Here is a 23,035-nt window from a genome sequence, read left to right as displayed (position 1 = left end):
ATGAGGATAATCTAAAATATTACAATAGGGTTTCTTTCTTTGTTTTTTATGCATTGCAATTTGGTATAGGTAGAACTTTCAGGAGAACTACTTTTTATAGATACTTTTAAAGTATATTTGTTTATTTTGAGACAGAGAGAGAGAGAGAATGGGAGCAGGAGAGGGGCAGAGAGAGAGAGGGAGAGACAGAGAGAATCCGAAGCAAGCCTCCACATGGAGCTTGAACTCACAAACCATGAGACCATGACCTGCCCTAAGTTGGATGCTTAACCTACTGAGCCACCCAGATGCCCCTATAGATTTTTTTTATCAATGTCTTTACATATACATATTAAGAATAAAATACAAAACCAATTTGTTTTCCTTTCTTTAAAATTCTTCATAGATGGTAGCTATATTAAACATTTTCCATTTATTTTTATTTCTCTCTTTTTTTTAATTAAGTTATTCACATTGCTTCTGTCTTCCTAAAAGGCTTTTATATTTTATAGTATTGGGGGTTAAAAAAAATGTACTTATTTCCCTCACTGCTTATAAACACTGTCCCTGAAGAATGTAGCAAAAATGTAAACTTCAATTTCCAGTGATGAAATTCTCACTATTTAGTACATAGCTCACATGTAACTTCTTATTTGGAAACATAAAGCTGAGCAAAGTACTATTCCTGGAGGGGATTACATCTGGCTGTACATTTAGAAACCAGTTCAGTGTGTTTGAAGGGAAGATATAATTGTCTAAATTAGTAGGAAGAAAGTTTATCAACATTTTTCCATTTATAATTTAATTTAATGTATCATATGTTGTATTCTAATTTATATACCTTTTGACTTCAGTGACATCAAATGATATTATGCACATGTTCTGTAAGTTGTTAGCTTCATGAATTTTATAGACCATGCTCACTCTGATGATTTCCTTATGTATACAAAGCTTTAGATATATCTATCCCCTGCAAAAAAAATAAATAAATCCCTGGCTGAAGAATCAGCATTCCAGTAATATGAGAATTATGCAGTGTTAAGATTAAAATAATTTTCATTTTTCATGATTCTAAGAGACATTGAATGCTCATGGCTAAAATAACTAAAACAATAACAATAAATTAAAACCACATAGAAGTATTTAAAGTAGAAAGTGAAAAAAAGCTCTGCTCAGAAAAAGACTTATTTTAAGACTTATTTTCAAAAGAGTCTGTGTGAATGGAATTTGTGTATACTTAATCACCTCTAGAATTCATTGATAATATACAAAATCATCCAGAATAAGACCCTAGCCAAGCATTAGGAGTCTAGGAGTTATATATTGCAAGGGAAGACCAGGAATATCTACTGAAACAGGGAGCATCCATCAAGGACATGGTATGGTGCCAGGAGGACATTTCAGTTTCCAGGACACCAGATTATCCCATCAGATACTGATCAGATATTAGATTCCAGAAAATAAAAATAATAACAATTCCACAAAAGAGCTAGTCAATAAAAGGTAAAGTACATAGATCGGTGAACTCAAACAAAGAATAGTATGAGTTTCATCAGCTCACTTTCCATAGTCACCTGGGATGTTGGCATTCAGCCAGAATTACATTTACTCATTTTACTCAAAGAATGTGGAAAGGTGATTCTCTATATATTCCACCGTTAGCCAGGGGCAGAGATGTGGCAGTAACCATATTTCCTCCTCAGTCCTCAAACCCTCCTTCGCTACTGACTATTTCCTCAGCTGATAAACATTCTCACATCACATCTATCATATAACAAAAAACAAAAACAAAAACAAAAACAGGTAAATAAACCTTCAAACAAGAAACGTGCCCTACCTTGACCCCAAATCCTCCAGTGGATGTACTATTTCTCACTTTTTCTTAACAGCCATCATTCTAGAAAAATTAGTTTTCAATTGACTGTCTACTTACTTACCTTCAAATTATTACATTACCCAGTGTAATCTGTCTGTCAACCCAAGACTGTTGGAATCCTTTCAGTAGGATTAGAGAGGAATGGACTTCTTATTGGGGAATCCAACAGAGACTTTTCAATCTTTCTCTTACTAGTCACTACTGGTTATGCCTTTCATGAAATCACTTTATCTTGAATCTTATCCAAATTCTCTGAGTTCTTTCCAAGGTTCCTCCAAGAGTTCTTTTGCCTCTCATGGCTTGAACATTAGTATCTGTTCTTGAGTCATATTTTTTCATCTATTAGTGGATGAAATTTTGTCAACAGTTGTCTGTGAACCAATTATCTGTCTGAAACTTTAAGTAACCCTAAAGCTTCAAAGTCAAACATTTTTATCTTTTGTTTTCTATATCTTATTGCATCTGTAAGAGTCAACATATAACCTAAAGTGATGCATGATCTTTCTCTTTGCATCTCCCATACCAGTTCCTTTAGGGCATTGCTTATCTCTATCAGTGATAACAGTGATAATAGTGATAATATTCTTGTGAATCTGGAATCCTCTTAGACTTCTTTGTGTCTTTCCCCACACATCATAATCAATCAACAATATGCAAATATCTCCTAAGTATATGTTTAATTGTTATCTGTTTTCTAGCCTACTTTAATAATAGTGATAAATAATAACTAGTAAATGATAAAATAATATTTATTGAATGTTCACTATCATGCAGGCATTGTACCAAGTGCTTTTCATGTATCAATTCATCTGATCTAACAGCCTTATAAGGTACAGGTTGTAACAAATTTCATTTTAAAGATAAGGACATTAAAGGGAAAGGTGATTAAATCATTTTCCAAAAGTCCCATCGAAAGTAAATGGTGGCATCAAGGTGTGAGTCTAGGCAATCTGGTGCCAAAACCTGCCTCCTAACCTCCTCACCCCTCTCATTCTTTCTAATAATGCCACTTCCCAAACCTCTATCTAAATGTAAATCTTGCTATCCATATTCTTTCTAGAGAATATCAGGTAGGGAGCCACATTAATGGTATACTTAACATCACTAGCATGCCTCAAATTTGGTTTCATCACTTCAGATGTCTCTTACAAATAAGACACTTCAGCTCTGCTTATGATGAAGCTACACCTCACCGGCCCAGTCGTGCTTCCAGTTAAGCTATTTTCAGATGGCCTTGGCTTGAGTGCACTTTCGGAATTAGAGCTATCAAAATACCAACATAGTTTTGTGGTCGCTGGCAATGAATATGCCATGGTCAGACCCTGTTTCCTGCTGAGGCAGAATCACTTTCCACCTAGGAAGTGATAGTGTTTAGCAGAGCTCGTGGTTTGATGAAACCTTCAGTCAATGGGCACATGTGGCCTCTAGATGCCTGAGACAGAGCCAAGACAGTCCTCAGCCAGCAGCAAGCTAATTTCTGGTTAACTGAGGAATAAGGAAACATCTCATACACATCATACTTAACTTCCAAGCACGTCTGTGTTTGTAGGTCTTGGAAACTAAACCCATTTGGGGTCTTCTTTAAGAAAACATAATAAAACTTGTGATCATAAAATTAGATTGAGAGTACTGTGAATGAGCTATGTAGTGTGGGCTCTCATGCTTGATCTTCTTTGGCTTTATGGTACATCTGCCTTCATCTACTTCATTAGGTACTGAAATCATGTTGACCAAACAGTTCCCCCCACAAGTGGATGTTCCCATATGTTCCAAGAGTAAATTTTATCCATGACTCATAAGTGTAAGTTTGAATGTCTAATACACAGGAAAACTTGAAGCAATAGAGATTACAAAGTAGAATAAGAAACTGAAAATAACTATTAGGATTAGTAAAAATCTTGAAGCTCAAAGAACTGAAAAGAAACTAGTTATTCAATGAGGTACCAAAGAAAGGGATCACACAATTTTCAGTGTGATCAAATTTTCAAATTTGATGAAACCAAATTTACATTCTTTCAGCAATTGTAACGTCACTTTCTTCTACATTACAAGAACTTAAATTAATTTCTTTTTCCATTCATTTCTTCACTTTAGATCTTAAAAATACATGTGCACATATTCATACATGTGCCTGTGCATAAATACACCCATGTATATCTTTGAAGAATCAAATGCTATTTTAACTTGCATATTTACATTATGGCCCTGTGGTAGAAATTCTTAAAATTTTGATCTCATATGAAATTCTACATTTGAATTTCTGATGAATTCTACCATTCTGGTGTTAATAACACTAATAAAGCAAGTTGTAACATCAGTAATCAAGAGTGAATCATTCTCATCACTGTGTTTAAAGCCAGTATCTATTGTAATTAGAATTCTTATGAGAATAATTCCTTGACTTCATACTGCACCTAATTGAACTGTTTTGTTGGGCAGGTAGGTGTTTCCTTTGACTTTGGGCTTAAGTTGATTTGGTTCCCTAAAATTGGCATCCATAATGTACCATTTGACATCCGAGAGAGGAGTGACCTTGAGTATGTAATAACTTGACAATCACAACTGCAGTAATTTCTCCTTGGAGAATGAAAGGCAATATTATTTGAGGCGTCTAGTAACAAATTCCAGTGATAATTTATTCCTTCCTACAACATGTGGAAAAAGGAATTCGATTTCAGACACTAACTCTATTCACTCACTACTCTTGAAACCTTTCTTGTGATGTGAAAACATTTTTTTTTAGAACACAAAGGCTGACATTAAAATGAAGTTTATTCTTGCCCTGGCTAAAAACATCTCTTCTTTCTCTTATTGTAGAAAGTCCGTTGTTTTACTTATTATTAGTATTTGAAGTAAAGCACAAAGTGTCCTTTCCTCTTTCCCAAGAGGCCACACTACTATAGTCCTCCAAAAGATGAAATAACCACAACATTTCTTTATAATAGTTACTAGTTTCTCCATTATTGTCTCAATTCAAGCTTTGTTTGCTATACTGGGAAAAATTTCAAATGCTATGTGTGATTGCCTTTTCCTAGCATTTGAGGGACCCTCACCATTTTTTTCTTTCACTAATTATTCTCTCTATACCTTTATTCTGTTCCTGCCTGCTCTCTTTGTACAATTTATAGGTTGATCCTCCTCCCCCAAGAGAAGAAGCTATTGGATATTTTATCTATAAATCCTATGTAGGAAATCTTAATGAAATCTAGATAATCTAGATAAAATTTAAATTCCTAAAAGGATCCTATAATAAATTCTACAAGGAATTATATAAATTATTAGTCAATGAGAAAGGCTTTTGAAATAGTTGAAATATTTCACTTTTCCTGTGTTGTTTCCATGAAAATGTGATGTGTACGTTAAACAGCCAACTTCATGAAAGATAAAGAAGGCTTAATAATAAGAAAATCAGATAAAGATAGACTATACAAAAATGAGAGGGCGGGTATTTATATTGATCCCCAACATGATTTTCGGTAAACTACTGAATGAACTTTGACCTGGACTGTTTCTTTTGTTTGTTTAATCTGTTGTCATAAAAATCTTGAAGCTCAAAGAACTGAAAAGAAACTAGTTATTCAATGAGGTACCAAAGAAAGGGATCACACAATTTTCAGTATTTACATTCTGAAATGTGAAATGTGTAAAGCATTTGTGTTTTATGGGGAAATTTCTCCCAGTAGCCCCTGGACACACTGAAGAGGCAAGGTCACTCTGTTTAAGGAGTTCAAAAACCTAGATTCTGGTGATAGCACAGCCACCACATATTTGTGAGCCTTTGCCAGGTTTCTTCTTTGTGATGCAGTTTCCTCATCCATAAAATTAAAGGTATTAGATGTCTGTAAGACACTTTCCTCATCTGTGATTCTGTGAGTATTAAATAACCTGTAAAACCAGGAAATGGGAAATCCACGTATAATATTGCTCATAGTGGCAAGAATCATGGTCTCTTAAGGGTCTAGGTTCCTTACTGTGTTCCAGACCTTGTATCAGTCACTTCTACCTCTTTTCTACCCGTTTCCATCTCTCCTACCTATGTCATGGTGCTGGATGTCTCTATGGGTTGAATTCTTCAGAAAGGAAATTAGGTTAACTGTCCTAGGGAGTAAATTCCAATGTTGGTACCAGGAGTCTAAACCATCTAGAAACTAATGAAATAGGGGTTGCAATGAGGAAGCCGAAGCTAAATCTACCCAACATAGTTATCTCTCAGGAAGAGAACTTAGGGAAAAGAGCTGATGTACATATGTTGCCTCTTCAAGTAGGGACTGGTCTAGCAAGTATGAGAACACGGAATAAGTTGGATTAGTAAGAGAGCATCGTCGAAATAGTAGGGACTATGGTGTGCACAGAAGAGAGGCAGTTTTTGTTTTTTGTTTCCACTTTATTCCAAAAGAAAAGAATATGCTGATTAAATGAATCATAAAGAAGACTAACTTAAGGGTTTTGTTAGGTCTAGTCCAGACTTTACATTTAGCAGAGGAGAACTATTTGGTTTAAGAAGTTGATTTCTATTTTTTAAATCAAAAGTTGTAGCACTTGGTTAGTTTATTTGAAGATAGTATCTAGAATTTCTTTAGCATACAAAACTCTCCACCTTTAGTTATTTAACCAAGTAGATTTAAATCTGAAATGTTTAAAAGAGAAATCTATTATGCTGATATACAATTTGTGGGATTTTTAAGTCCTTTTTATTTTTTTATTATTTTTTAATGTTTATTTTTGAGAGAGAAAGAGAGGGAGAGAGACAGAGGGCAAGCAGGAGAGGGGCAGAGAGAGAGGGAGACACAGAATCCAAAGCAGGCTCCAGGCTCCTAGCTGTCAGCACAGGGCCCAATGTGGAGCTCGAACCCATGAACTGTGAGATCATAACTTGAGCTGAAGTCGGATGCTTAACCGACTGAGCCACCAGGCACCCTTTATAAGTCCTTTTTAAATCAAATGTATATCTGAATTTTTTTAAATGAAATTATGTAGACACATACCATTTTTTAGACAGCTCAGTAGAATAGCTACCAGCAACATGAAAAGGCTGCTGGACAGATACCAAATCTATTTGGCAATCATTATATTCACTATTTCTCTAATTCATCTAATTGTAGATGAATAGATGGTATACTATGCTAAAATTCACTACTTCATTTTTAATAAATCATTTAGGAATTATCTTATTACAGGTAAAAGTATTTATCACCCAGATTCTCATTCTTCAGTAGCCATGGCTGCTCTTAACTAACATTACATTGAAATTAAGAATAGATATATTTGACATTTCGATATTGCTTGCAGTCACTGATGCATGGTATTTTATGTTACATTTAGCAATAACAATTGAGGCTCAGGGCATTTATGAGGTGTAAATGATGGGAAGGGAGGAGTTGAAATATAGAGATGGCTTTGACTTCAATTATTCATTATAGTTTAAAAAATGCTTGGTAATAAGGTTGTTGTTCAGAATCTGTTTAGGTAAAAAGAGGAGTTTACATTATTTTTTGAGTGTGTGTGTGTGTGTGTGTGTGTGTGTGTGTGTGTCTGTTTAGAGAGAGAGAGAATGAAATACCTTACATAAAAGAGCACTTATTGTACAAACCATAATTATATGGTTTAAAAAAGTAGATAAGTGGTTGATTTGGGATAAAAACTTGCTTATGAAGAAATTTTATTCAGTTATAATAATGTTTCATAACTTGATAGAAGTTTAGCTTATATGAGTGCATGCATTTATCAAAGCTTGGGAAATTTACATTTAATATTTGTGCATTTCATTGTATTTACATTTTACCTTAAGAGAAAAATTGATTAAAATTCAAACTCTAGTTAATAAGCGTGCTGCAAAGTTTGGCATGACGGAGTGTATTGATACTTTGAAACTCATTAAAATAAGATGGATATAGTGGGCCTCACATAGGGAATAAACATGCCAGAATAACTAGGTAAGCAAAGGAAAAAAGCTACTAGTCTTACCAGATATTAAAACATAGTATAAAGTTCTGTAAGTAAAAGAGTGTGATAGTGGGGTATGGGTACACAGATAAGTGGAATGAAATAGAAAGTATAGAGATAAATACAAGAATAAATTGAAGTTTAAATATGATAAAAGTGACATCTGAGATCACTGTCCTAGTGCTAATAAGTGAGGCTGAAAAAAATCAGTCATTTGGAAAAACATGTAATTAGATGTGTGCTGCACAACATACAAAAGAATAAGCACCATATCGACCAGCAATCTAAATTAAAAAACAAAAAACAAAAACAAAAGCTGACTTCCTCCATAACCTGAGTGAAGGGATATTCTCTGTCTGTAATTATAGTGCAGATACAATGAAAAAAAATTTGAAATATTTGCATGTATATAATAAAATTTACATGGCAAAATATAAGTAAAATGAGAAGAGAAATATCAAATAATAGAAATAATAACATATATCACTGATAAAGGATTATATCACTATAATGTATAGGTCAGAAAGATCAAGGAACACAAAGCAAAACAAATAAGCAAAGAAACAAACAAACAAACAGAAAAGCCCTTCAATACAAAACTGGACAAGGGTGCCTGGGTGCCTCAATTGGTTAAGTGTCCAACCCTTGATTTTGTCTCAGGTCATAATCACATGTTTCATGAGTTGAGCCCTGCATGAGGGCTCTGTGCTGACAGTGCAGAGCCTGCTTCTCTCTCTTTCTCCTTCTGCCCCTCCCCCATTTGTGAGCACTCTCTCTCTCTCTCTCTCTCTCTCTCTCTCTCTCTCTCTCAAAAAAAAAAAAAAAAAGAAAGAAAAACTTAAAAAAAAATTTAAGTGGAGAAAACTAGAACAGTGATTTGCACACACACACTCACACACACACACACACATAGATACAAAGGCTATTAAACATATTGAAAGATGTGTGACTCCATTCGCAACTGGAAAAATGCAAGTTGAAACTATTTTGAGATATCTTTACTCATCTATCAGACTGGTGAAAATTTAAAAGTTTGCTAGTACATTCTATCTGCAAATCTATGGGAAAACAAAAATGGTCGAACATTGATGATAGGAAAGCAAATATGCTCAACATTTAGAATGAGAGATTTGCCAATATCTAGTAAAATTGTATGTGCATTTACCTTTGAATCAGCAATTCTACTTTTAGAAATTTGCCATGAGAATACACTTTCAAATGTATGAAAACGTGCATGCCCAAGATCTATATTAAAGGCAATAATCATCAGTAGATGGCATAACTAGCAGATGAAATATACATAAAAAAACAGAAAAATATGCAAAATCTCAAATCATCTTCTCACAAGCTATTTATTGTAATGAGAAAAACACTGTACATTAGAGAAACTTGGAAGATAACCATCCTACTCAAGTGATCATTGTTAACATTAGTAATGGCACATGTCACCATCATGTGTCTTATACTATGATTCACTAAGAATGGCACAACCCTTTCTTCAACTGTGTCCTTATCCAAAATGGTCACCTGAATCTAATAATGTGGAAACATCAGACAAATGTCCCTTCCCCTAAAATGATGTGCCTATTGTTGCCATTAGTAACAATGGCTATACTCACTGAAAATTAATGTGAAGAAAAAAATTTCATTTCTTACTTAAAACTAGGTGTGGAGAAATATACAAGAAGAGAAATTCATGAGGCATACAGTCTTTTAATTGATACTTAATTTAGCAGAAATTAAACCTTGCAATTATTATTTGGCATTTTTAAAATTTTATTTTTGTAGGTAATGCAATTTTGTTTCTATGCTTTAATTTCTTCATTTATTTTACACATGGGACTTTGATCTTAATTTTGTTCTTTTCATGGATTTAAAATGGTTTTGTAAATATATATAACATAGGGTATTAAAATTTTATGCCAGGAAACAAAGTATAGTTCCCTGAAGCATTTCTTTAGTGTTAAAATCCATGATATTCCGGAGCGCCTGGGTGGCTCAGTCGGTTAAACGTCTGACTTAGGCTCAGGTCACGATCTCACAGTCCGTGAGTTCGAGCCCCGCGTCGGGCTCTGTGTTGACAGCTCAGAGCCTGGAGCCTGCTTTGGATTCTGTGTCTCCCCCTCTCTCTGACCCTCCCCTGTTCATGCTCTGTCTCTCTCTGTCTCAAAAATAAATAAACATTTAAAAAAATTAAAAAAATAAATAAAATCCATGATATTCAATTTTGTTGAATATTTTAAATATTATTGAATATAACTTTTTTTTTTTGAGAGAAAGAGCAGGAGTGGGGGAGAGGGGAAGAAGGAAGACAGAAAGAGAGAGAGAGGGAGAGAGAGAAAGAGAGAATATCCCAAGCAGGCTCCACACTCAGCATGGAGCCAGATGCGGGGCTCAATCTCATGACCCTAGGATCATGACTTGAGCCAAAATCAAGAGTCAGATGCTCAACTGACTGAGCCACGCAGGCACCCCTATTAAGTATAACTTATAACTTATGTTGATTTAGATAGATAGATAGATAGATAGATAGATAGATAGATACAGGCATAGATAAATATATAGATATATGTTGCTTTATAGTAAATAAATCTAGAAATAAATGAAAACATTATCTGAGCCAAAGCAAAAATTATCACAAAGCCCACATACTTGACTCCATACATGTCGACTCTCCACATTGAGGCCAAATAAAATGCACTTACCTCCTTAATTTTTGCTCCACTATTCATTCTACCCCAAATTCCATCTAAAGATGGAACTTTGCCTCTCAAAACAGAACTAATTGTCTTCATGGACAGGATAATTAAAAATTTCTAGGCTTAGGGCATCCTTACAGAGTTGTCCAGTGTGTGCACTGCACAAAGATACCCAGCTGAAAGAGTAGATATACTCTGCTTATGATTTTGGCAAGGGGCCATGTTTCACTGGAAGAAGGAGTGCCTTTTTTTTCTGGGCACAGAGTCCTAATTTATATAAGAAGGAAAGGAGAATAAATGTATAAAATTTATCAGTATTTTAGGACAGTGAACAATTAAATATCCCTGGGGAAAATATGAAGTGTGACTTGAGCCCTACTAGAATATGTGACGTCTTCAGCAAAGAACGCTGTCCAAATACAAGGAATTCTAGAGATAGAAAGAGATAAAGGCATGAGAAAGCTTTGTTTCCTAAAGGAAATTTGAGATGTTCAGTATTGCTAAGAGTTAAATGCCGTAGTGAGAAGAGAATGTAACATCAGTGGGGCTGAACCAGATCTAGAGGAGCCTTTAGATTTTAGCATGAGGCAATGAAGGCAATGTCAAAAACATTTGAAGAAAAGGGTGGTTTTTGGATCTGCATTTTAGTCTGCATTGAGGAAGATAATACTACGGGGATCAAGAATGTTCCATAAATGCACCATTTTGACTCTATGCAATAATTATAAGGAGAGGCGGTGGTCCATGGAGAGGCCACAATAGCAGGGAAGCATAAGAAAGACACTGAGGTAGGAGTCATCAGGATTGGTAACTTGTGATGTCATCATATCACCATCATGTCAACATCAGAGTTTCTGGCTTTGAACCTGGGTGGATGGTGGTTTCATTGTCTCAGAGAAGTGAAAAATGTGAGGTTCAGCATGGGTCAGTTGACTCGACATAAATGATGGCCCAAGCAAAGCTTGGTTTAGAGTCCAAGTCTATTGATATAAAAATCAGTGTTACTTTCACTAACAAAGGTAAGAATTTAAGCCTAAAAATGGCAATAGTAAGTAAGTTTGTTGCAAAGTCACTTTAATTGTATTTATCATAGTCAATAAACATGCAATTGTTTTCATTGTTAAATACTTTCAATAGCATGAGAGAGTTATACTGAGAGATCACAGAAAGGGAAAAAGCTCATAAATTCATTTTCCAAAACCCCAAAGGCCACACACAGCACTTACTTGAAAGTATTCTTTTTACTTTTAGCTACAGAGTTGAATTATAGTTGATTTCCAAAATTTAGGAGAATTCTTCACAATAGAAAGAATATAAAACTTGCTGGTACGCTTATCACTTTTATGTCCTGGAAAAAACAAAAACATTGCTTATTAATTATTAGCATCATAGAAATAACTCCAACAGTAGTGTATGATTGCCATTTATTTGATAGAAATTAGATCTCCTGTAAAGTTTTGTGTTTTTGTTTTTTTTAATACAAACTAGATGTCAACTGAGTGTACCTAGTCTGTTAAAGTCAAGATCAGGTTAGCTTAAACCCCAAAAGAATAATGTGTGGAAGTCCAGAGCCCCTCCCAATAATTGTTTAGTTTCCGGGTGAACTCTGCTACTTTATCGTTATTTCTGTGACTGGTTTCTCTGTTCTTCTCAGCATAATCCAGATACAAAATGGGCCTCTTCCTCAAAATAGAGACAAACTCACTTAACCACGAATGCAGTGCATTTATGAGTAGGGTAAATGTAATGGACAATAGGAGAGGAGGCTGGAGTGCATTACAACATTGTAGTCAAATATGAACTTTAGACATAACTCATCTTTAAACTATCCTCTAGGTATCACACCCCTGAAGAAAGTCTGCTGAACTCTTTAGCTTCTCATCATTTTATTGCTATCTCCTCTCACTAGTCCCTTTTTACTACTTTCTTAAGTATTTTCTACCTGGAGCTCCCACTCTCCTGGAGCAAAGCAGTCTTCTCTCATCTCCTTCAAATAGTTAATTATTTCCTTTGTTTCCTAGAAATGCATACCTTCAGGCTCCTACTTGCTTCCCAGGTACCTTGTCTCAGAATGTCCCCTAACAAAGGCAGTTTCTTTCCTAAGGGGGGAAGGACATTATTCTATCAGGAAAGAGGTAGAATAGCCCCTTTTTAAGTCAGAGTTCCAAGGTTTGAAACTGAGTTCACAACTTAGAAGCAAGTTATAGGAGTCTCCCCTTATCTGTGGTTTAGCTTTGTGTACCTGAGGCTGACTTTAAGTTACCAAAGCATATAATCCTCCTTCTGACATATCATCAGAAGGTCAATTGTAGCCTGACCCTAGGTCATGGTACCTGTGTCATACATCTCACTTCTTCTCATTAGGTAGGCATTTTATCATCTCACATTATCACAAGAAGAAGGATGACTATAGTACAATAATATATTTAGAGAGAGAGAGACTGCATTCACATAACTTTTATCACAGTATATTATTATAATTATTCATTTTTATTATTGTTAACTTCTTATCATGCCTAATTTATAAATTAAACTTTATCATGGGTATGTATGTGTTGAAAAAAATCTTAGCATATACAGGGTGTGGTATTATCTATGGCTTCAGGCATCCACTGGAAGGGTCTTGGGAGGTATCTTCCATAGATAAGGGGAGATTATTGCATTTAACCGATCTGAACACTAGGTTCTTGACTTATCATTATCAAATGGGAATAACAGTATAGCTAGTTCATAAGGAATATTATAAAGATAATCAACTGCCGATTCCATAAAAGGCCACCAGAATAACCACCACATTGACAGACAGTCCTAGCCATCTTGCATGGAAGAGGCCAAGGTGGACATCTACAGAGATTGGAGGTCTGGGCTTTAGTGGTTGAAGACTGATCTTTCAATGCAGAAATCTTACCGAGATTGGTCAAGTTAAGTGATGTAATAGTTTAGGATTGGTGGATACAATGAGGAGTCTTGAAGTCAATTGATAAGCAAGCCATTTGTCTAGTTAAGTTATGTACGATCCTGAGAAGACAGCTGAGCAACCTATTTTCCTTAGAAGGGGATTGTTTGAACAATTTATTGTTTGTATCCATTTATTTTCTGGAAGCTCTTGAAGCATGCAGTCAAGCTATTTATGAGTTTATAGCCTTGTCACAGCTCTGATAGCAAACCTATGTGGTTGCAGAGGTTTCAGTTCTCAGGGTCAAATGAGAACATAAAACATATAGTACAATGTCTGCTGCATGATTAAGAGTTTAATAAATGTTCATCACTTAGTACTGGTTATCTTATTATGATGTTTCTTAAACCAGGGCTTGACTACTGGAGGAGATGGCCTAACCCTGGCTGAGGAATGCGATATTTGATAATCAGACTAATCCATAGGGTAAAGCAAGTAGTGGGGTAGGAGGAGGGAACACAAGTTGCTAGATAGTTAGTTCATGGATATTCAAGAGCAGGCAAAAAGCTGAGATCTCAGCAGGCAGGCAGAACATGCCCCTCGGAGTTTTTCCAGCAGAAAATAATAAGCAGAAATTAAGGTAAGTAAGCAGGAAGATTAGCAGGCAGCCACAGGCAGTCAGAGAACTTTCAGATTAGGGCAATAAATGGTTTAGAAGACTAAAGAAGACTAAAAGAGAAGGAGGCAGGACCTGAATTCCACACCACTGCACTAGACAAGCAAGTAGCAGTTCTCAAGCCATGGCAGTCTAGACACCAGATCTGTTATCGAAATGGCACTGGAAGTAAAGGATAAAGTGGCAGGTTGGCCACAAGAACTAAGGACGAAAGACATGTTATTAGAACATGGCAATGGTCAGAATCCTATCAGCAGAAAAGCTGAGCCAAACAATTATGGACACTTTATCTGTAATACTCGAGACAGTGCTTAGTAATATAAGAATAGCATAATAGATTGAATTCACATAATCCCTTTATAATTTCATGTGCTTTCTGTAAATGTACCGCAATATAGAAATGACAGCAGTCTTCCTTTGATTTAGGTGATGACAAAACCAAAATTTAAGGAGTTTGCTCACAGATCCTATACAGCAGAAGGGGGAGGCAAACATAGGTTTCCAGACACAGAGCTTGCTCTCATATTCCAAATAGGAATGATGTTACCTATGTTAGAGGGGACTGTATTATAGTACAATGACGTGCAGATCAATTTTCTCACACTCTTTCCTTTCCCTATTCCTAGCTCATTTATTTGCCCTGGCTCTAGCAGCTAGAAAAATAAAACCAACTGAAGATTAAGGAAAAAAAAAAGTAGAAAAACTGGTATTTCTACACCTCCAGTTCAGATTATAACAATGCAGAGGTACAATCGAGAAGTCAATCTGATAATTCATACAATAGCCTGCCTCATTGTGAAATTTTCATGCAGCAGCCCTCCATATTAAATGTATTTTGTAACATGCAGGATACTAAATTCTGGAAGGGCAGAGATACGTCATATTAACCTTCCTTCTTTTGAAGAATCCCTGAGTCTATTGAATTAAATAGCTATATTGTGAAAAAGGATAATATGTCAAGAGGATTGAGGCATACATGAGGTACGAGGCTAAGGAAGGGGGCTGAGTGGTCTTCTCTGAGATTTGTGGGAGATGTAGAAAGAAATTCCCTAGCTTTCTGTTCCTGTTTCCTACAGCATGACACTCTCCTAGCCGAGGTCCTTATGACATATTTCAAACAGAAGGCAACAAATATAGGATATTTGGAAATGCTTATTTCCCAGTAACCCTCCCTCTCCACCCAACTCGATACTTCAAAGAGCACAGAAGATGCGAGAAGAGGATCTCATAGCAAATAGGCCAAGGATGAATACAGGGTCCAACCAGATTTTAAAATACAGGTGTTTGGGACATATGAATTTTAAAAATAAATTAGTCAATAATTATGACTTACAGGAACTTACTCTTGGAAGGTTTAACACAACGTACATATAAATCAACATATAGAAACCTACGCAAAATTAAGTGCTTCATTTTACTTGGGGCCCCAAGCTGTTCAGTTATGAAAGAATCACTTTGCTGTTGCCCAAGTTTTCTTTGCACGGATACATTGACGAATGATGAAATTTCCCTGTGTGAATATGAATTTTAATGATTGGGAAACATAGAAACCACACATAATTCTGCAAGGTTCAAGGCAATTCCCATAGCTCTTAAAAATAAGAAGTATATAGAGGACTTGTATTGTAAGTCTTTATTTTTAATTACTATTATTAATCTTCTTGATTGAGGCAGTAAAAGGTAACCACTGACTCACTGAGCAGCAATTCAACAAGTCATGCAAACTACAATGTTGACAGCCTTTGTAGTCCTAAATGGATTGTGTCTAACTAAACCACTGTGTAATTACGGATCCTTTGTGATTTCACATTCTCCTCTTATAGTCAATTTTTCTTTCTTTGATGTGGCATGTTGTGTTCAGTAACTTATCTGAAAACATCAATATGGTTTTGAAAAGGATAAAATCAAATTGTAATGGTCTATGTTCCTATAATGTGTGCATAGCCAAGGGGAAAGATGGTAAATAGGTATGCTATTTCATTGTATTTCCATGCTCCTGACATTGGAAATATGATTCTATGCCCACATTCTCTCTAAAGAAGACCAACTGGATTTATTTCTCATATATTTATAAATCAACAGCTGATACACAGAAGACTGGACCACCATCAGTATACATTCAGGTGACAGAACAGATTGTAAATGAAGTGGAGAAGACTTTTGACTCTAGTGCTTACAATTACAGGAAAAGTGCCTATTAATTTCATCTGATATAACTGCAAAAAAGAGCTATATTAACCTTAAGCATCTAATTTTAAAATTTTGATGTAAATAAAAAGGTTTTACATATATTTATATATAGATATATGTGTACATATACATACACACACACACACACACATATACATATTTAATATCAGTGTTTCTGTTAAATAACTTTAGGCAACCTTTCTTAGCTTTGGCTGCCTATTCAAATCCCCAAGGGATTTTTAAAATCTCATTGCACCTGGCAATCAGAATCAGAATCTCTGTGGCTGAAACCCATAGGTAAGTATTTTTTGGTAGCTCATGGGTTTATTCCAGTATGTGACCAAGATTAAAAACCATAGATACATTATTACAGAATTAAACAGAAATAATCTTTCACTTCCTCTCAAGTATTATAGATTTAGCATGTCATAATATAGTATAAATATAAAACACTGCTATAATAAAACTTATGATTTTACTGGAATACCAGATTTCAGGAACTGCATCTGAGTAAATGGGCATCAAACATTCCTTTCAAATTGATGAAAATTGCTATTGCCGTCTGCCACTTTTACTCTCAAAGTTAATTACATATACATTGTATTCCCACAATAATGTCAACTTTTGCCAATCCCACTTAGATGTTTACATAAAAGAAAAATAATGTCTCCATTGGACAGATTTATAAAAGAATATTTGGTCTCTATTTAATCTCAATGAAAACTGATATTCTACGCAACGTTTTAATCGAATAATTCTAGGGGAATAGCTATTTCTCTGATTTAAAGATATATACTTGAGTGTAAGATTAAGGCATATTTTTAAATTCAAATGTTTTTTCTAATATTGCACACACCAATAATATCACTTAAAACATTTAATATAGCATATAATATGGGGCAGAAACATTACTGTTACTAATATTATTAAATAATAAAATTTATTGTTATTATTATTTATTACTTTAGTATGTGGAATACTGAACCAGTTCTGTGACTGGAGGCTTGTACTCTATAAAACGAAGGCTTGAACTGGTTAACATTTGAAAGTTGTTTCCAAATCCACCATTTGAAGATTCTAGGTTTTATGTGTAGTGCACACCAAACAATGTCTACTGCACATGTCAGATTACCTACTTTAATCTTATTATGTAAAAGATGTAAAAGCTGAGGTAGACAGTGGTGAAATAATTCTTGCAAACAAAGAAGTCGTTTGTCATGTCTCAGGAGAAGAGGTTCTCAGAGAGGTCCAATCTATTTAAGTACTTACCCCACCTCCATCATACAGGTTTCTTGTTTTTGTTTTGTTTTAAATTATTTCTTATAAAAGCAGTGAGTTGAAAACTCTGACAGCTTAGATATGTAAAGGCATTAGAAAAGAAGACTAAAACTAAACAACCTTTAAGTACCTTTTCTTAGCTAAACAAAAAAATATTGGGGGGTACCCTGGGTGGCTGTTGGTTGAGTGTCCGACTTTGACTCAGGTCATGATCTCATGTTCTTGTGTTGGAGCCCTGTATCAAGCTCACTGCTGTCAGTGCAGAGCCTGCTTCGGATCCTTTGTCTCCCTTCCTGTCCCGCTCACAGTCTCTCTCTCAAAAATAAATAAACATTAAAAAAAAAGTATTGTATTTACCTGTTCTAAGATGTACCTTTTTAGTTTTGTATGTCTGAAATCAGGATGAGTTTTACAGTCAACAGTTAGTTACAGTCATTGCCTACCAGGTGGCAGTTGTTATATAAGCAGTTGTATTTATTAAGCTTGTACAAACGAAAGTGGTCATGGCTATTCACATAGGCGTACTTCATCCAAGCTACATACATTGTTTGTACTACAGGTGCAGAGGTTAACTGTCATTCAACATATCTTGAGAAAAGTTACAATCTGATTCAATATTGGAAAAAAAAATGTGGGCAAAGAAAGGCAAGGGAACAGTGGCAAGTATGAAATTTCATACCAAAATATTTATTGTTGGAGTAACGAGCACAACTCTGTATTTTCTTGTTAACCAACAGCTGACTGATTTATACAGCCTTGCTTCTTTAGTGTGTCAACCAGGAAACAGCAGGGACAATATCACCAGGATCTCATTAGAAATGCAGAATCTTGGGCCCATCCCAGAACTCCCGAATCAGAATTTGCATTTTATCAAGATGCCCACCTAATTGCTTTGCACCTTAAAATTTGAAAAGCACAACTTTATAGTGCCAAGAAAGAGAGTCACAAGATGAAGCTGTTTTATATTTTGTTACTGAGATATGTGCTAAATATATGCCTCTCATATGTTAAGCAATGTAACCTCAAACTGAAGACCCTTGGACTAGATGAAAGAAACTTCAAAGCCACAAAAAGCTTGTGTGACTGATTCATAAGCAAGCATGACGATATTGATAGAAATCTATGTTCAAATAAGTTTAAAGGATTGTTCTGTAAGCTCTATTTTAGGTTTGAAATAGATTCTAATGATAAAAAAGCATATGCTATGGTTTATTTGATAACTTGCTTTTCTTTCCTAGGGATACACAAAATGATAGTGTATCTTACTGTAGGTGAAACAATAGATGTGATGAAGTACAGGCAATGGTAAAGGTACAGTGTAGAAACCATGGAAATGATGACTCCCGTTCATAAGCATCTATGCATTTGAGATAACAGGATAACTGATATTGAAAATGATTAATTTGTATAGCTTAAGAATTATTCTTATTATTCTAGAAATTGTTTTATTATCACACAAAACTTTCTTTGCTTAGTTGTTTAAATAGGAAGGAGAGGAAGAATTAATAAACATATTAGACATTTTATTTTTATGCTACGTTAAATAATGATACAGTGGAAATTTTCTCTAAGTAAACATAATAGTTGCATTAATAGTAAATTAGTTCATCGTAACTTTGTCACATATATTGAATATAAAATTAACATTTGTGACTAGATTTTTTTAACCACAAAAACAAAGCATGATAGAAATAGTTTAAGAAGCTGGATTTGAATATATGCTTTTCATTTTAAAAGATTTATCTATGCGCCTGGATGACTCAGTCGGTTGTGTCCAACTTCAGCTCAGGTCATGATCTCATGGTTTGTGGGATCAAACCCCACATCGGGCTCTGTGTTGACAGCTCAGAGCCTGGAGCTGCTTCAGATTCTGTGTCTCCCTCTCTGTCTGCCCCTCCCCCACTCACACTATGTCTCTCTTTCTGAAAAATAAATAAACAAAAAAAATTTAAGGGGCACCTGGGTGGCTCAGTCGGTTAGACGTCCGACTTTGGCTTGGGTCATGTTCTCACGGTTTGTGGTTTCAGGCCCTGTGTCAGGCTTGTGCTGACAGTTTGGAGCCTGCTTGAGATTCTGTGTCCCATTCTCTCTCTGCCCATCCCCTGCTCATGCTCTGTCTCTTTCTGTCTCAAAAATAAATAAGTATTAAAAAAATTAAAAAAATTTTTAGATTTATCTAAATGTCTCATCCATTCTTTCTTTGTTGGCATTTAGAGTACAAAACATACAACATATATGCTTATATAACATAAAAAAAAGTTAACTTAAAAGAAATCACTGTTTTTCCAATGATAGCCCTTACAGATAAACACTTTTCCTTGTGTTAGACCAATAATTGTTGACTGTTGGACTGCTTTCAGCCTGATTTTCTAGTTTTATTTTTTATTGATGATGATGATGATGATGATGATGGTCTTTACCATACTTTTTGCTTAGCATGCTATTTCGTTGAGGCAGAAAAATGGAGGTTTGAGGAAAATCGTGGAGAAAACATTTCTGATTTACCAAGATGGCTTTCTGAATTCATTTAGCGATAGGCTTCCTGGATGCCCAAGTCAAATGCTGATGAGACATATAGAAACCATTTCCATCTTGCCACCAGAATGGGAAAAGAAGACTGCAGATCAAAGTACTTTTTCCCATTATATTTTGATTTTCCTCAATACACAATATATTCTATAGTATGGATGATAATTTATTTCCAAATAAATATATGCAGAAAAATGTCATAGTTCAGGTATAGTACCTTCTTACTGACTACATTGCAGAAGGCTTCACTGCGTAGATGATATTTTAGACCATTTTAAAAGATGATTAAAGTCTCAATAGGCATACAATCAGTATGTCTTTAATTATATGCCTTACCTCCCCCATTTTATTGAATTTTTTTCATTCACCTGTGAAGGAGACTAATTTTAACAATGCTTATTTTGTGTCATATATTAGATCATTCAGGAGTGGCAGGAAGTATTGAGTTCATTTTATTTTATGGGATTATTTTAATTCTCTAGCTCCTTAGAATATTTTACATGAAACAATCACCTAAGGTGAATAAGCTTCCATTCCTATTTCATATACCAAATGGCATTTTTAATGACTTTTGTAATTTTATAATATTATAATTACAATGACTTAAATATCTGAATGTTGACAAGTTGATGGGGTAAGGACCATCTACATGTTGAACTTGGGATGATCACTAGAGCACCACACATACCATTTATCCATGTGTATCTTTTTAAGTTTATTTGTTTTGAGAGAGAGAGAGAGAGAGAGAGAGAGTGGGAGTGAGCGACAGGCACTGACAGCACAGAGCCTGATGAAGGGCTTGAACTCAGAAACTGTGACCTGAGCCAAAATCAAGAATCAGACGCTTAACCAACTGAGCCACTCAGATGCCCCTTTTAAACCTTTGTTAAGTTTATTTATTTATTTATTTTGAGAGAGAGAGAGAGGGAGAGTGCAAATGTATCTTTTTAGATTGCTCAAGTACTTAAATCTGGGCTTCTTTGGATTTCTAAGAAAAATTAAAAGTTTTTCTCAAAACATCAAGTTCTAAAAGTAATGACAATTATGGCCAGTCTGTGTGACTGGCAGCATCTGAATCACCAGGAAGTTTTTTTAAAAGACAAATGCAGAATCTCAGGCTGCACCCCAGACTTACTGAATCTGAATCTGCATTTTAACAAATCTCTAGGTGATTCCTATGCACATCACACTTTGGGAAGTGCTGGTAGCCTATTCCCTTTCCTCATCTCCAGTGTTGATTATAGAGTACTAATTGGGAATCTGCAAAGTAAATCTAGCCCCTAAACCTTTCCTTCAAATCAGACATGGTTTATGGCATTCTCAAACTGAATGGAAAACACATAATGCCTCGATTTTAGAACAGAAAAACAATCTCAGTTTTACATGCTTTAAAACCCTGGGAACATATATCTGTTCATGTTCTTATGACTTTTTGAGCTATATGATAATCTTTTTTCTAAACAAGGAATAAAATTATATCCAGTCAATGAATTCATATGTCCCTGTTGTACCCTAGACTTCTATTGAGAGTCTCAGAATGTTATTTTAGCTTTCTTAGCCTTGTGGAAATCATGTTGCTTTGTTCCCTACAGGAATTAAGATAAAATATTAGTAACCATGCATATTTAATTTTCAAAATGCCAAGTAATTACTCAAAGCATTTTAAAAAGGAAAATTATCTTAGATAATCATGAAATGTTTCCTTAGTAAGGGGCTATCAAGTCTAAAGTTGTGTTATCATGGATATTCTTTATTACAATGATCAGAATGAAAAATGAATTTATTAACATGTCTCTCTTCTTTCTTTTCCAGATGCAAGACAAAGGTCTACCCTGATGAACTTCCAAACACAAGCGTAGTCATTGTGTTTCACAATGAAGCTTGGAGCACTCTCCTTAGAACTGTGTACAGTGTGATAAATCGTTCCCCACGCTATCTGCTCTCTGAGGTCATCTTGGTAGATGATGCTAGTGAAAGAGGTATAATTATTTTTCCTTCTTAATAGAAAACTTTATTATGGTCAGAAAGATAGTTTGGCAATGATCTGTATTTTCCTTGTAATTACATGAGTCCTGAAATCACCTGTCAAATTTTCATCACTGTACCTGGAACTCCAGGAATATGAAACTAATTCTTCCGGTTTCTCCCATGATTCCATTTGGTCCATACTAACCTAAGAAATCAGCCAAAATAATTTTCAAAAGTGTTTATTTTTTTCCCAACTCAAACAATCAAATGATTGAGCCTTAGTATGACTTTTTGGACATCTATCGTGTTTTGTTTTGTTTTGTTTTGTTTTGTTTTGTTTTAAGTGCAGGTAAAAGTGAAATAACTTATAATTAAGAAGTCTCTGTTTGTCAATGTGGCCCAATTTCTAAATTAGAGTCTGGTATATTAAGGTCCTATAATGTCCTTATCTTTGCCAGATTTACTGATAAAAATCTCTACATATCTATTTCACCTAATGCAAAAAAAAAAAAAAAAAACATGTTGATAGAAGTCTGCTACCATTTCTGTTTGCTGAATTCCATCTGGGTAGTAGTATTTCTGCTATGTCTTAAAATAGTTTCAAAACTTTATCAATTCTTATTGCACATTCCAGATTTTCTCAAGTTGACATTAGAGAATTATGTGAAAAACTTAGAGGTGCCAGTAAAAATTATTAGAATGGAAGAACGCTCTGGGCTAATACGTGCCCGCCTTCGAGGAGCAGCCGCTTCAAGAGGGCAGGTCATAACTTTTCTGGATGCACACTGTGAGTGCACGTTAGGATGGCTGGAGCCCTTGCTGGCAAGAATAAAAGAAGACAGGTAAGAATTCATGTGTTACATATGCCTGGGTTTTGACTCAGCCTGTTAGGACAGTTCCAGGTGCCAGTCAAAACTTCTCTGTAAATTGCTTTTTGAGATTCATTTTCTAGCTTTAATTTTTTTTAACGTTTCTTTATTTTTGAGAGAAAAAGAGAAACA

The 23,035-nt window shown here is 35.0% G+C and overlaps 1 protein-coding gene across 4 annotated transcripts in view; it reads left to right on the top strand.

Annotated features, from left to right (window-relative positions):
• The window catches only part of GALNT13 (polypeptide N-acetylgalactosaminyltransferase 13), a 540,913-nt gene that overhangs the window by 298,663 nt on the left and 219,215 nt on the right, over positions 1 to 23,035 (top strand). For all 4 annotated transcript variants that reach the window (XM_019456666.2, XM_019456651.2, XM_019456658.2 and 1 more), the window contains exons 5-6: positions 21,879 to 22,045; positions 22,669 to 22,876. In XM_019456666.2, coding sequence (XP_019312211.1) covers positions 21,879 to 22,045; positions 22,669 to 22,876 — 375 coding nt within the window. The remainder of the gene's footprint in view (positions 1 to 21,878; positions 22,046 to 22,668; positions 22,877 to 23,035) is intronic.

The sequence above is a fragment of the Panthera pardus genome, unplaced genomic scaffold (assembly GCF_024362965.1).
Source record: "Panthera pardus isolate Hobbes unplaced genomic scaffold, ASM2436296v1 HiC_scaffold_10, whole genome shotgun sequence".
In the NCBI taxonomy this organism is placed as follows: Eukaryota; Metazoa; Chordata; class Mammalia; order Carnivora; family Felidae; genus Panthera; species Panthera pardus.
This window is presented reverse-complemented; position numbering and strand designations above follow the sequence as displayed.